We start from the raw sequence: 13,838 nt of genomic DNA, 5'->3' as shown, positions 1-13,838 counted from the left end.
AAGTTATCCTGGGCCACCCCACTCCCTACAAAGTGATTTTGTTTTCACTGTTTAAGGAATTTTTATTAGAGCAAGAATTTCATAATCCAAATTATGTTTCCTTGCTCAGTTATCAATTCTGTTATTTAAAACAGAAGTGACATTCTGAGCTATTCCACAGTAAAGAATTACAAAATTAAAGAAAGGAATGCTTTAAATTTTTGTACTTCGCTGAAAATTATTTTTCCCATGGTCTATAAAACATTAATTTATTTTTATATTTTAAAGCAAATTTTTAAATGTGCTTTCATGAGAGGGGCTTTCCTGATGGCTCAGAGTGTAAGGAATCTGTCTGCAATGCAGGAGACACGTGAGATGTAGTTTCAATCCCTGGATCAGGAAGATCCCTTGGAGGAGGAAATGGCAATTCACTCCAGTATTCTTGCCTGGGAAATCCCATAGACAGAGGAGCCTGGGGTGGTGGGGTTGGGGTGGGGGTGAGGGAGGGGTGGGTGGGGCTACAGTCCGTGGGGTTGCAAAGAATCAGACACGACTGCATGACTAACACTTTAATGCTTCAAGACCATAACTCCTGTGAGGCTGCAGTGATCAGTCAGAAACCTGGGACCCCACCAAAGCTGACCCAGCCTTTCTTCACCCCTTCCCCGGCTGACCTTCAGTGTTTGGCTCCACTAAGGCACCCCCAGAGACTCTGGACTATCCTTGCCCTTTGACAGGACAGTATTTGTTATTCTTCCCTCACCCCTCTCCCTGACCCCAAACACGTGTTTGTGTTGTGGAACTATTCCTCTGCGGTAACTCAATAACAGGACATTTTAAAAAATGGCACAAGCGGACCCACACCCTCATGGGAGATGTAGTTTTTGGAGGGTTCATTTAGCACTAGGGATGGTCCTAGGAAGTGTAGTCTAAACTTTTGTCTTCACGTCTTTCCCAACTGGAAAATAGCTTGAAGAGCAATATGGAAATCCAGATGGTGGAAAGGAAGTGGGGATGGGCAACTTGCTCACTGAGATTGGATTCTGGGTCAGTCATTCTTCTCCAAGGTCCATAAAACACCTGGATGGAAGCATTTAGATTCTCAAGTCCTTTTTCTGAGATCCAGGACTCTCAATCTCCAGTCCCTCCTCTCTCAGACCACGATGCCCAGATTCCCCTGCTCTCCTGGGATCCAGGTGTCCAGATGTCCAGCCCTCTGAATCCTCAGGACCCAAAAGGGCCTTCCTAGCAACGATTGTATCTCCAGAATGAAGGAGTCCTTGCCCCAGCCCTGAGGACCATTCCTAGCGCTAAATGAACCCCCCAAAACTACATCTCCCATAAGGATGTGGGTCCGCTTGTGCCATTTTAAAAAATGTCCCCACTATTGAGTTACCGCAGAGAAATAGTTCCACAACACAAACACGTGGTTGGGGTCAGGGAGAGGGATGAGGGAAGAATAACAAATACTGTCCTGTCAAAGGGCAAGGATAGTCCAGAGTCTCTGGGGACGGCTTAGTAGAGCCAAACACTGAGGGTCAGCCGGGGAAGGGGTGCAGAAAGGCTGGGACCTTCTCATAACGTGGCTGGCAATGGAGGGACAAGGAGAGACGCGGAAGCAGACTCCCATTTTCTCCCTCAAACACACAACTCACTCTGATCCTCCTCTCAGACTCTTTATTATCTCAAGTAAGAAAAATAAAAAAAATAAATAAGATAAAAAATGCAATAAATAAAGAGGAGACCCAGTACTACACAGCGGACATCTTCAAGAAGTGTAGCTGGGGCTTCGGCCATACGAGGGTCCCACCATACTCAGGGGATCCGAGGAGCCCACGTCGGGAGGCTCGGGGGCCAAGAGCCCTGGAGGATCCGGGGGCGCCGGGGGCAGGCCTGGCAGCGGCAGGAAGCGAGCAGGTCCCCGCGGGGCCGGGTCCCGGTTGGACGAGCGCTGCGGGGGCAGGCGGAGTGGAAGGCCCAGGGTCTCCGACTGGTAGACATTGTACCCATCTTCAAGAAGCAGCTCCCGGAAGCTGCAGGCTTTGGGGTCAAAGTGCAGCTGCGGGGATGAGAGTCAGGTCGGAAGTGTGGGGGTTCTGATACCCCCTTGCTTCTGTAGGACCCCCAGCCCCAACCTCTCCCAGACTCAGGAGTCCAGGCCCCCCAGTCCCAGGACTGCTGGGGAGCTGGGGGAACCCCATCCTTTCTCAGCTTTATCGTCTAGGTCTCCCCAGCCCCTTCCTCCCAGACTCAAAACCACGGAGGCAGGTCCCTCCTTAACCCCTAGGTGGCGCTGCGAGACCCACGCACTTCCCCGCCCCCCACCTCACCGAGAAGAATATTCCAGCCCAGGGATCAGAGGAGGCTCTCTAAGTCCTGGCAGGGGCATCTGGCTAGCACCCAAGGTCATATTCACTTTACAGGCCATCGATTCCCGGAGCGACCCTTCGCCCAGCATGAGCCAGGCCTGTGGGAACCTGTGTGGTCAGCTCAGGTTAGGAGTCACAAGACTCAGCCTCCCGGGTCATTGTCATTCACCGGCCTTGTGACTTGGGGCCAGTGGTCGCCCTGCCAGAGCCTCAGTTTCTTCTTGTGAACGCTGATGACCACAGGGCCCTCCTCTGGGGATTGTGGCCAGGTTTGGGGCATGCAGAGAACATCCAACCAAGCCTGACCAACATCAAAGGTGCAACCTGGTCCCTCAGATTGTGAGGATGGGTGGCGGGCAAGGACGGGGATCCTGGAAACTCACCGATCCGTACAGCTTCCCATCTGGCCCCTGGCACAGGAACCTGGATGTTTTAACTCCCAAGATCTGAATGACTCCTGGCTTCAGGGCTTTCAGCTCCAAGAGACCTGAGGGGAGAAAGTGGTCAGGGGCTCAGAAGGCCTTTCCCCCTCCTCCCCCAGACTCAGGAGTCTGGGCCCCAATTCCCTACTGCTTCAGGATCAAGCCCTACCTCCCCACACACATACTCACTTTCGGGACTCTGGCGGGCCGCCCCCACCACTGTGCCATCGGCCCTGATCTCCAGGTGGGCCTCTGTCTCCTGGGCATCATCCGTGTAGAGGTACCGCTGGCGGACTTGGCCCCCAAACTGGAGGAGGGGGCTGGAGTCTGGAATGGGATGCGCCCGGCAGGTTCCTAGCAGGAGGACAGCCAGCACAGAGACCCACAGTCCCAAGTGCTTGAACTTGGCCTCGTCCCAGCCCATCAGTGGTTCACGTCCTCAGGTGGGGCCTGGGGTCTGGGGTTTGAAGAGCCGAATGGTCTAGATCCTGTTTCAGAGTCCGGTTGCCCAGGAGAGCAGGCTCTCAGATGGCTGCTTCAGTAGCCTGGGTCCCCTTGCACATGGACTCACAGCTGACCGGACACCCAGATCTCTTGGGATGGATGCAGACACTCCGGAATTTATATCCAGACGGACCCGCCCCATCACCTTCCCGACGCCTGACCCGTGATATTTGACCCACTTGGCAGATGCTAGGATTCCACGGTGTCCAGGTCAACCTGGACAGATGATGCAATCGGGGGTCCTTCCAGCTGGGGGCCTGGCCTCCACCATGTGAGGCACCAGGGGATAGAAATCTGATGAACTGGGACCTTGGGTGAAAGCAGCTAGAGGGCCCAGACTGTTTGGCCTGAGGAAGGAGGGAGCTGGGGTTTCAGAATCCTGGGTCTGAGGAAGGAAGGGGCTGGGGACCTTGACTCTGCAGCCTGAGCAGGAAGGGAACGGGGACCCGCCTTTCTGGCTAACTGAGGCAGATCGTGCCCCACAACTGGAATTTCCGCATCTCACCTGAAGTTCTGGGTTTTCTGAAGCTTGCTGATCATCAGGAAAGCAGCTAGCTCCACAGGATCAAAGCGTCCTCCTCAAGGAAACAGGTGTCATGATCTGGAAGTTACAAGACAAGCTCCTGAGTAACTGCAGCCCAGGCATTCATGCCCCGAAACATCCCAGCCTCCTCCTCCTCCTGGGTCCTGATGCAATCCTGATGTTTCTTTCACCACAGACGCTACCCAGGATCAGACAGGTGCCCTCAAAATAGCCTGGGGAAGTGGGCGGATGGTAAGAGTCTTTGACTCAGAGTTGGCAAATGACCCAGGCTATTCAGGGAGAAGTTAGACCCAAGATCCCAAGGGGAATGAGGGGGTGAGCAATTTCCTGGAACCGAAGGGGGCAAGGTCCGTGGTGAAGACCACCTCCCAGGTGGCTCTGTGGTAAAGAATCGGCCTCCCAGTGCAGGAGATGCAGGAGACACGGGTTTGATCCCTAGTTCTGGCAGATTCCCTGGAGGAGGAAATGGCAACCCACTCCAGTATTCTTGCCTGGGAGGTCCCATGGACAGAGGAGCCTGGTGGGCTACAGTCCATGGTGTCGCGCACGCCTCAGCAGCTGAGCAACAGCAACAAGGGTACTAGAGTCTGAACACCAGAGAGGGCGACTGGAGGGGCCAGATTTCTCAGTCTGAGGAGGGGGCTGGGGGCTGGGGAGTCCTGGATCTGGAGAAATTATGATCACATCTCTGGAGAGTCAAGTCCAATCCCTGGGTCTTTGATTTCTTGAATGGCAATAGTCAGACTACTCGGGCCACGGGTGGGATGGGCACAGGTGGGGAGCAACCGTCGACAGGGGAAATGGCTTCAGGTCTGCAGAACTCGCCCAGCGTTTGTTTCTTGAAGAGGCCTGCTGCGACCTCTGAGGCAGGCAGGGAGGAGAAACTCTATTCTACTTCTGCTTTCTCCACTCCTGACCTCGGGAGAGGCGGGACATGCCCTTCTAGAAAGTAGAAAGTCAGGCGCCGGATACTGATTCCCTCTAAAGGACAGCCTGGGACTCTGGAATTTGCGAGTGCAGGGGGGCGGGGGCGGGATCAGCGGCCCCTGGGGGGCGTGGGGACACGTTCGGGCCGGAGGCTCTCACGCCGGGATCCTGAGAGCTGGAGGAGGCTTTGCATCCGCGCATGGAACAGCCTGGCGACCAGGTTCTGCACCCACACACCCACCCCAACTCCCGGGGGGAGCACGCGGCAGGGGGCCGAGGATCGCCCTCGCCGCCGGCACCAGGTGCCCGGGCCAGCTCCAGACGTCCGGGCGTGGCCGGACTCGGAGCATCCACAGACACCGGAGTGGAAGAGGGAGAAGTCGACGGACCGGAGCATCCGGATCAAGCATGGCAGTTGCAAGCTAGATCTGTGTCCACGAAAAGATGCGGCTGCTAGGGAGGCCAGGTAGGCTGCCTGGAGCTGGAGGTGGGGGTGGGGGTGGGAGGGGAGCGGGCTGAGGCGCAGGTTCTCCGGGTCCCGGGAGGGCAGGAGGCGGGGGCTGCGGTTCCGGACCTGCGGAGCCGGGGCTCGGCGCCAGGGGTGGGGCGGGGCGCTGCCTCTCAGCTTCCAGCCGGCCCGGGGAAGAGCAAGGCTGTGATTCTCGGAGCCGCGCCCACTCTACCTCTCTCCTCCCGGAACCTTCGCAGCCAGTCGCGGGAGGAGGCGCGGAGAGGGAGGCCCGTCGGTTCTGGGAACCTGGAGTCCAGGTTTCCGAGGAGGGGGCCGGAGGGGGGCCCCCAGCGGGATGTGGTCTGCACTTGCAGCCGGAGCGCTCCATTCAAGCCCAAGCCGGCTGTGGGCCGCCACTCGCTAGGAGCTCAGGTGAGTGAGAAACGCAGACGCCTCGGACCCAGGAGTCCCTCAGACCCAAGAGGTGCACCCCCAACCTCTAACCCCCTATGGCGCCTGGGAGTCTCCTCCACCGCCGACCCCCCGACTCCTGCTCCTCCAGGAATCAAAGTCCACCCCCTCCAGGCCTGGGCCTCTGGCCTCTCACGTTCTACTTGATGGTCGTCTCCTGTCACCTCTGTGGTGGCCTCTGCCCCTCACACACAGGTGCACCCAGAAAGGAGTCGTCAGGGCACCCGAGACACTGAGATTCCCTGACATGGGGACAAGCTGGTGGTTCCTGGATCACTCTCATTTTGGAAACCACTAATTTTCACCATCTTCCATTCCTGGAAATTCCAAGCCCTTAGCTTCTCCTCACTCAGATCCAAGAGCCCGGATTCCTTTTACCCTCAAGCCCAGGAGCCCAAACTCATTGTTTCCTGGTTCCCTCATCCCTCTCTTCCCTGATAGTCATTCTCAAGCTCTAATATCTCCTCATCTGCTCTTCTTGACCTGCAGCCATGTGGGCTCCCAGCCATCGTCACCTCTGTCTGATCTTCCTGCTAGCCTGTGTTTTTGCCTGCGTCTTCTTCCTCCTCATCCACCAAAACCTCTTTCACAGTGGCTTAGACCTGTTCTTGCTGTGTCCAGACCGTAGCCGGGTGACCTCTCCCGTGGCCATCCTTTGCCTGTCAGGCACACCAGTGAACACCAACGCCACCTTTTCCTGTCCCAAGCATCCTGCCTCCGTCTCAGGAACTTGGACTATCGACCCCAAAGGCCGGTTTGGGAACCAGATGGGGCAGTACGCCACGCTGCTGGCCCTGGCCCAGCTCAATGGCCGCCAGGCCTTCATCCAGCCCTCTATGCACGCCGTCCTGGCCCCCGTGTTCCGCATCACACTGCCTGTACTGGCGCCCGAGGTGGACAGACATGCTCCCTGGCAGGAGCTGGAGCTCCATGACTGGATGTCGGAGGAGTACGCCCACTTGAAGGAGCCCTGGTTGAAGCTCACGGGCTTCCCTTGCTCCTGGACCTTCTTCCATCACCTCCGGGAGCAGATCCGCAGCGAGTTCACCCTACACGAGCATCTGCGGCAGGAGGCGCAGCGTTCGCTGAGTGGGCTCCGCTTCCCCCGCACCGGGGACCGCCCGAGCACCTTCGTGGGTGTCCACGTGCGCCGCGGGGACTACCTACAAGTGATGCCTCTCCACTGGAAGGGTGTGGTGGGGGACCGCGCTTACCTCCAACAGGCTATGGACTGGTTCCGGGCCCGGCACAAAGCCCCCATCTTTGTGGTCACTAGCAACGGCATGGAGTGGTGCCGGGAAAACATTGACACCTCCCGGGGGGATGTGATCTTTGCCGGAGATGGGCAGGAGGGTGCGCCCCACAAAGACTTTGCGCTGCTCACACAATGCAACCACACCATCATGACCATTGGCACCTTTGGCTTCTGGGCCGCCTACCTGGCTGGTGGAGACACCGTCTACCTGGCCAACTTCACCCTGCCTGATTCCAGCTTCCTGAAGATCTTTAAACCTAAGGCTGCCTTCCTGCCTGAGTGGGTGGGCATTAATGCAGACTTGTCTCCGCTCCAAATGAAGGCTGAGTCTTGAGGAACAGGGAGACTTTCTGAAATAGCCTGATCCACATAGGGCCAATAGTATGCATTTCTGGAAGCCCAGAAGATTCTAGAGAAGCTTGTGGTCCTGCAGGTGGTGGACACCCATTTCTAGAGTCATTCTAGTTGGCTAGATTTGGAGAAAAGGGGCATGGGTGTTTTCTGCCACTGCTGGAACATTCTAGAATCAATGGAAAACCTTTGCATGGTGGGTGGCGATGTCTGGAAAAGTTCGTGGCAGTTCTAGAAGGCACAGTGCCCACCTGTTCTTCCCAGGCCATAACCAGAGTACTTCTAGATCACTGCCCCCAGTAACAGGGAATTCACCATTCCAGTGTTGGCCATCCTGGCCTTTTTTGAGAAGAGATAGTTCTCTTCTCTGGGTCAGCAGGACTGAAGGAACTCATGGGTGTTCTACAGAAGGCACCCACCAACTCCCCTTCTGTGGTTCTGGAATGATTCTAGAGGGGTGGGGAGATGTTTTCTGGAGAGGGTCAACTCTAATGCCTATAAAGAACCCTGCAGGGACCTTCCAGAGGGGATGGGATTCTAGAATTCCAGGTAACCTCAGCAAGCTGCTACTGCTGCTAAGTCACTTCAGTTGTCTCCGACTCTGTGCGACCCCATAGATGGCAGCCCACCAGGCTCCCCCATCCCTGGGATTCTCCAGGCAAGAATACCGGAGTGGGCTGCCATTTCCTCCTCCAGGGCATGAAAGCGAAAAGTGAAAGTGAAGTCACTCAGTCGTGTCCAACTCTTCATGACCCCATGGACTGTAGCCCACCAGGCTCCTCCGTCCATGGGATTTCCCAGGCAAGAGTACTGGAGTCGGGTGCCATATACAACCAGTAGATCAACAGCTCACCACTGCCGGAAAGGTTGATGGAAGACAAACTTATCTGTAGCTGGGACAGTGTGTGAGCAAGGTGGAACTTTACTTAACATTTCAGCCCCTGAAAAACCACAGATATGCCAAAGTATGAGATGGGAGGGGGAAGAGATGGTGCTGAATGCTTCAGCCTAAGGAGTAAGGCTCTGCAAAAATATCTGGACACTTAAAAAAAAAAAATCCAAAACTGCCAAAGCTAGACGTGCACACGTTGGCTCCAAGTTCAGTACTAAGGAAGTTTCCTCCTCCATAGCTGGGCTGCTGGGGGTGCTGGAGTTGATTTACTGAGGTGGCTAGTGGTAAAGAATCTGCTTGCCAATGCAGGAGACGCAGAAGACTTGGGTTCCATCCCTGAGTCAGGAAGATCTCCTGGAGGAGGAAATTGCAACGCACTCCAGTATTCTTGCCTGGAGAATTCCATGAGCAGAGGAGCCTGGCGGGCCACAGTCCATGGGGTCACAAAGAGTTGGACATGACTGAGTGACTGAGCACGCACAGCACACCGCTGGCATAAGGGTGCCTTCTGGGCTTGCAGAAAACAGTGGGCATTGTGTCCCTTGCCAGCCACCCTCTGTCCCTGAATTCACAGAACCTCTAAGTCTGGCTTTGGACAAGTGTAGGATGAAAGAATAAGAAGGTATGCAGACTCCAGACAGGTCTCCAACCCAGGCAGTCGCACAGGGTCTGGACAAGAGAATGGGGTTTTTTTGGCCATGCAGGACAGCATGGGGGATCTTAGTTCCTCAGCTAGGGATGGAACCTGCAACCCCTGCATTTGAAGCTCAAAGTCTTAACCACTGGACCACCAGGGGAGTCTCAGAGAATTATTGACTCAGATTTTTAGAACTTCCATGAGGCTTTTTGAAAGAAATGAGGGTGGATACCTTTATTACAGAGTTGTCTGAGAATTTGAGACCTTTTGTAGTTTTCTCAGGGGGTTTTGGGGGACCAGTCCCGGACTCGACTACCGTAGGTGGGAGAGAGGGATGTATGAATTAAAATCCACACCACCAACACATCTCTGCAGGTTTTTGGGGGGCTTGTGTGCATGAGGGTGTGTGAGTAGGAGTAAAGGTGTGGAACTTCCGGGGCTTCTCATTTCTTGGGACATGAGTTCCTTCTTTTTGGGTGCCCTACTTGTGTGATTTGTGGTCTCAGAGACCCAATCCCTTCCTCGGAGACTATGCATTGGCCCCCAGATCTCTTTCCCCTGGGACCCTGGTATCCAGCCCCACAGGCTGGAGAGAGAAGGTGGGGTGGGGCGTGAACAAAGATTATAATTCTTGAACTACGTTTCCCATAAAGCTATGGGGTCGGCTGCTGTAATCAGCTAGGGAGACACCCGGGGCCTTCTGGGAAGTGTAGTCCTAGGGCTAGAAAGGATCTTTTCCTACGTTTTCGTGGCTCGACGACAGGGTTTCCAAAGGGTCGTGGGCATCTAGCCCAAAGCCTGAGTCGGGCCCCTGAGAGGGGAAGAGACTGAAGGCTTGAAGCCCTTTCCTTGGCTCCGGAAATCAGAGTCGACAGGGATCTTCCCCTTCGGTAGATGCTGGGAAAGTTCTAGTCTGAAAAGGCAGCTGTGACATCATGGAGCGATTGGTGGGGCCTTCCCTTTGTCGCGATCCAATCAGACTAAGAGTTGGGATTCTGGGCGGGGCCAAGGAAACTCCAGGGACTCTCTCTTGGGAATCTGGGGCCTCACGTGGGTAGCCGGGAGGAGGAGGTTGTGGGCGTTCCTAGTAAGGGACAAACCGTGACTGTGACCCCAATCAAGAGCTTTCTCTACCACGCAACCAACCTTACCCTCACCCCCAACAAAATTCTTAATTTTAGTCGTGGGAAAAGATTAGAGTTGGAAGGACGTGGCTTGGTCATTCTCTCTCAAAGCTCTCAGAACGTGGGCTCTTCAGCGAACCCTAGTGTTCGAGGGTACAACAGTCAGGAGTCAAGGTCGGGGGTAGAGTGCTTCAAGACTCCTCGGTTCTCTAATGAGAAGTGTACGCCCTGCCGATTTGGGTTCCGTTAGTCTCGGGGAAAGGCGTCTCTCCATTTAGCGTTCACCTTCTCGGGTAGGGGTAAGAAGACCCTCCCCGGAATTCGGCACGGACTGCGCACTCTCTGGTCGCAATGGGGCCGTGGGGGCTTCCCCTCCTGGTGGCGACTCTGGCCGGCTGCCTGTTTCCTGCCAGGGGCTGTGTCATTTGTGATCCAAAGGTCAGGGAGGCGCTAAACTCCTTGGAGGTGGATTACCTGCCTGGCCACCTGGAGGCCAACCATCAGAAAAAAGTGATGGAAAAGATAAAGCAGGCAGTGGAAGATTTCAAGGACCTGCCGATTGACGAGGACTCCTATATGGGGGTTGTCGGTGAGAGCGGAGATGGACTCCCGGATCCTGGGAAAGGAAGGGTTCTGGGGCTAGGGTCGCTGGGAGGTGCTGGAGAGAAAGGACTGAAGGCACAATCTCCTAGGTTCGGGAATGGAAAAGGCTGGGATGCAGATTCTGGGGTTCCCCAAGGGCTGGCAAATACAGTTTCCCTACCTTTTATCCTGCCATTTTATGTAATAAAACTACAACTCCCAGAAGGCAACGGGGTGGGGTAACCCTTTTACCAGACCTACCCTTGTCCACTGGCCCCATGGGTACTGTAGTTTCTAAGACTAGGTGAGTGGATGAGACAGTAATGCTTGGAATCTGGGGGTTATCTCTCCCCCACCCCCCACCCCCACCTACCCCCGCAGATGAGGCCACACTGGAAAAGGCATCCTGGAGTTTGCTGAAGGATATGAAACGCATCACAGATAGTGATGCAAAAGGTAAATGCTCAGAGCGGGCCAGAGAAGGTTTCCAGAAACTCAGGGAAGTGACTGCTGGTGACCCCTGGTCTGGTGGTCAGGTACAGGACTCTGGAGCCAGTATTCTGTTAAGTGGTCTTTACATTTTTATTGTCCTAACCTGAGAAGACTGGGAAGCTGAACTCCAGGCTCTGCAGACAGTGGCCAACTTCAGCTACCTCAAATCTGGGAGGGGCAGGAGGGTGGGGGTGGGGAGTGTTCTGCAGTCTGCCTGCTTCTTCCCAGGTGAGCTCTTCGTGAAGGAGATGTTATGGATGTTGCACCTGGCAAAGAATACCTTTGCCAGCTACGCTGCTCAGTTTCAAAAAGAGGGTGAGAGAAGATGGGAGTCTGGCACCACAGGCTTCTCCTTTCACAGTCCTAGAGTCCTTGTCCCCCGCCTTGTGCTTCTCTGATCCATCAGCTCTCCCAACCCCCTGCCCCCTTAGACCCAAGGATCCAGATACCCATGTCTTTCCTTTCTCGAATGCAAGAGCCCCAGCCCTAGCCTGTTCCTTCACCCCTTCTCTCATCCCCTTTAACTTAGAAATCTTATTCTCTCTCTCTCTCTCTCTCTCTCTCTCTTTTTATTGTTTCTTCCGAGGCAGCTTTTTGTCCCAACAAATGTGGTAAGTCTCGATTATGGGAAATGGTCGCCCATCCCTCATCCCTGCCCTGTCAATACCCAGTCTCTCTTTTGGGTCTGTGTCTCATTCTCCCCGTCGAGAGGTTCCTGGGTCTCCAATATTTCTTGGACTTCTTGGGGGAAAAGGTCATAGTTTTTGCACTCTTTACTGAGCCTAGTTAGAGCCGACTTTCTACAGGGCTATGTTCCAGCCCCTGACTGACCTCCTTGGAGATTCGGCTGATTCCGCCCCAGCCCTTGGCCCTGCCCTCCTTTTAGCCCCGCCTCTTAGTTGGGAGAACACAGCCTCTATCTTGCCCTTTCAGGTTTGATGTTGCAGCCTCTCATCTGGTGCAGTACCTGCCAGAAGCAGGTTCACGCTTGTCGAAAATCTAAGAATTGCGGAGGTGAGAGAGGGGGACCCAGCCGGAGGGGGTGGCGCCAGAGGGGCGGAGCCAGAGGAGAGACCGAGTCTAAAGAGGGTGGAGACTGGAGCCAGACCAGGTGGCTAGGCGGGGCGAGACCAAGTGGAAGGGGGTTGGTAGAGGGCCCAGAATCTTGAGAGAGCACCCCACAGTAACCCCCTATTCCCAGAGCGCGAAGTCAAGGTCCATCAAATGGAAGACATGATCCTGGACTGTGAGCTCAACTGGCATAAAATCTCTCAAGGCCTGACCGATTACAGCTTTTACAGGGTGGGGCCCTCCAACTCCCGTTACCCTTGAACTCCAAGCCCATCAGGCTTGTATGAGTACCCCTAGCCCCTGTATCCACAGGCCTGCATCCACAATGCCCATTACCTATGACCGACCAAGTCTGACTTCCTTTTATCCCCTGGGACCTCACGTCCTGAACAGTACACCCTGGACTCCCACCTCCCCACTGAAGCCCCATGATCGTCTCACCCCTGTACTCCCCTAATCCCTGAATTCCCCAGGCCTCTGTGACCCCTTGAGCTTGGGTCTAGGTTTGGAAGAACAATTCTGAGACCTTGGTGTCCAGGGGGAAGGAGCCCATCCTGACCAAGACCATGGTGCGCCCCAAGGATGCAGGTACCTATCGCTGCGAGCTGGGTTCCATACAATCCAGTCCAGCCACGATCATCTATTTTCACGTCACAGGTCAGTGTTGCGGAGTTGAGAGAAGTGGGATTCAGGGTCCTGAGTTTCTGGGGCGCCCGGTTCTAGGCAGGTGGCTGGCTTCAGGGGCGTGGCCTATGGGCATAACTTCCTGTCGGGGTGTGGCTTCAGGCCACGAGGGTGTGGCTTCCTGCCCCGAGTAAGGCTCCTGGTCACTCGGCCAGGGCGCCCCTCTGGGTGTGTCCCGGCTTCAAGCAGTTGGAGGCGTGATTATGTCCCGGAGGGCCTGGGTCCTGGGGTGGCTTGCCGCGGGGAGAACTTGCCTTGGTCTTGGCAGGACCTTGGCGTTCTCCCAGGATCTCTTCTTACCCCTCCTCTGTTAGTATTGCCCAAAAGAATCCAGGAGGAGATACCGTCACCAAACACCGAGACTCAGGATGAGACGGCCCTGGGAGAGGTGGCTTTGGATCTCCCCCACACAACCGTCGAGCCTCAGACTCCGAAGCCGGAGCAACTGCTGAGAAGACGCCTGTTCGGGGTGCTGATCTGGGGCTTAGTGGTGCTCACAGTCTGCGTTCTAACCGCGTGAGCCGCCCACTAAAGAAGGCAGGGCTTGGAGTGAGAGGCGGGGTTTCCCGCTACCCAATGCAGGCGGGGGGCTGCGAGCCGAGGAACGCTGAGAGCTGGACTGCATTCGGAAGCCGGGCTCACCTAAGGAGGGCGAAGCTTGGATCACTGCTAGAATAAGATCAAACCTAGGGAGGCTGGGAGGGGTGGTCCTCACTCAGTGAGGACCTAACCTGTTTCCGCTCTGTGTACTCCCATCAGGATCCTTTTCTCTCGGTCTGGCAAAGTGGTCGATTTCATAAAGTCCCGGTTCAGCTCTGGCAGTCGAGCTGCTTAGGACTCGGGGATTTCAAAGGAAAAGATCAAAGAATCCAGGAGAAAAATAAATATTTATCTGGTGGTCCAAGTATCTGACTCACTCCCTCGGACTGATGCTAACTTTTGGTCTCCTCCCACCCCCAAGAGAAGTTTGGGGATGGTCTTCTGTCCGAGAAAGGAGGGGTGGGACCCCCGGGCCCTGTGGTGCCTGGAAGGGGCCAACTGGTGGCGATGTGATTCCAGAATCAAGGAATGGGGCAGGGCCAG

General features: G+C 55.4%; 3 protein-coding genes across 3 annotated transcripts; 2 read left to right on the top strand and 1 right to left on the bottom strand.

Annotated features, from left to right (window-relative positions):
• Window positions 1–1,747: 1,747 nt before the first annotated feature.
• FGF21 (fibroblast growth factor 21) lies at window positions 1,748–3,194 on the bottom strand. The gene is made up of 3 exons (XM_068991657.1): window positions 2,960–3,194; window positions 2,732–2,835; window positions 1,748–2,038 (listed from the first exon to the last, which is right to left on the bottom strand). Exons 1-3 carry the CDS (start codon window positions 3,192–3,194, stop codon window positions 1,748–1,750), a joined length of 630 nt encoding a protein of 209 aa, XP_068847758.1.
• A 1,859-nt stretch (window positions 3,195–5,053) lies between these two features.
• Window positions 5,054–7,256, top strand: FUT1 (fucosyltransferase 1 (H blood group)). Its single transcript, XM_068993106.1, has 2 exons — window positions 5,054–5,211; window positions 6,157–7,256. The coding sequence occupies exons 1-2, from the start codon at window positions 5,190–5,192 to the stop codon at window positions 7,254–7,256; spliced, it is 1,122 nt and encodes a 373-aa protein (XP_068849207.1). The 5' UTR covers window positions 5,054–5,189.
• A 3,021-nt stretch (window positions 7,257–10,277) lies between these two features.
• IZUMO1 (izumo sperm-oocyte fusion 1) lies at window positions 10,278–13,378 on the top strand. Its single transcript, XM_068992620.1, has 7 exons — window positions 10,278–10,515; window positions 10,890–10,964; window positions 11,229–11,315; window positions 11,934–12,014; window positions 12,202–12,302; window positions 12,575–12,728; window positions 13,070–13,378. The coding sequence occupies exons 1-7, from the start codon at window positions 10,278–10,280 to the stop codon at window positions 13,273–13,275; spliced, it is 942 nt and encodes a 313-aa protein (XP_068848721.1). The 3' UTR covers window positions 13,276–13,378.
• The last annotated feature ends 460 nt before the right edge of the window (window positions 13,379–13,838 follow it).

The sequence above is a fragment of the Capricornis sumatraensis genome, chromosome 20 (assembly GCF_032405125.1).
Source record: "Capricornis sumatraensis isolate serow.1 chromosome 20, serow.2, whole genome shotgun sequence".
NCBI lineage: Eukaryota > Metazoa > Chordata > Mammalia > Artiodactyla > Bovidae > Capricornis > Capricornis sumatraensis.
Note: the sequence above shows the minus strand (reverse complement) of the source record. Positions and strands in the feature narration are given on the sequence as shown.